Below are 945 nucleotides of genomic sequence, written 5' to 3'. Positions count from 1 at the left end.
GGTGCCGGTGGTGCGCTGTGCCGCCGCGGGGGCTGCACAATGGCAGTCGTTCAGTAGGATGGATCCTGCCGTGGCTTTTGTTCTGCAGATCCACCCATCCTCCTAAGCAGTCAAGTGTACCAGGCTATGGTTTTCTCTCTGGGGATCTCTCCGCCGCGTCTTGCCGGTGTCTCTGATGAGGTTTTGGCCTCGGCTGGGATTTCACTACCTTACTTTTCGTTGGGCTTCATGCTGAAAAAAAAAAAGGGATTTCTTCTTCTCTTCTCTCCGCGCTTTTGGTTATAATCCAATGTTGATCTAGGGGGAATAACCGTTCAGCCTGGCTGAAAAAAAAGCATCCGTTGAAAAGTCTCAAAGAAATACACCACGTGAGGAAAAAAAACTGGGAGAAGATCGGAATATAATCATTTTTTCTATGATAAAACTGGTGCCCCTCTTCAGGAGAACTGGTCTCAATTTATTATTATGCAACCACAAGGATCTCTTCTTTCTCAGGGTGTATAAGCTGCTGGATTGCTTTTCGCCCAAATCAATGTGGTTTCTTTGGAACATTTTCAGCAAAGGATCGCATATGCTGCAGTGTCTTTGTGGCAAGAGTCTTAAGAAAAACAAGAACCAAACTGGTAAGCAATCCATTGCACTGCGTTGTTTTTCTTTTATGCTACCCTGTCTGTTGCTCGCCGAGGTAGATCTGCAATCCTGCTGAGGGGAGAAGGGGGAAATGTAACGAGGCCAACACGGACATGCATGTGCATACGTGTATGAATAAGCAAGGAGCGGTTTGCATTAGCTTCAGCCACTGTCACCACAGAAAAGAAAAAAAAAAAAATGTCAAAGGCGACCCGAGCCCAGGCTGCATCTCCTAGTTTCTATGTGCTATTTGCAAGGAGGAAACTTTTATATCGCTACCCCTTTTGAGGGGAAGCCGGTAGAGCCCCCCACCCC

General features: G+C 47.0%; 1 protein-coding gene across 1 annotated transcript in view; it reads left to right on the top strand.

The window, feature by feature from the left end:
• Positions 1 to 399: 399 nt before the first annotated feature.
• The window catches only part of FGF14 (fibroblast growth factor 14), a 418,197-nt gene continuing 417,651 nt past the window's right edge, over positions 400 to 945 (top strand). Inside the window, exon 1 of the mRNA XM_009880469.1 lies at positions 400 to 623. Within this exon, the coding sequence (XP_009878771.1) occupies positions 416 to 623 (208 nt within the window). The 5' untranslated portion in view covers positions 400 to 415. The remainder of the gene's footprint in view (positions 624 to 945) is intronic.

The sequence above is a fragment of the Charadrius vociferus genome, unplaced genomic scaffold (assembly GCF_000708025.1).
Source record: "Charadrius vociferus isolate BGI_N301 unplaced genomic scaffold, ASM70802v2 scaffold180, whole genome shotgun sequence".
Taxonomy (NCBI): Eukaryota; Metazoa; Chordata; class Aves; order Charadriiformes; family Charadriidae; genus Charadrius; species Charadrius vociferus.
The sequence above is the reverse complement of the archived record's forward strand: the minus strand, read 5'-3'. Positions and strand labels throughout refer to the sequence as shown.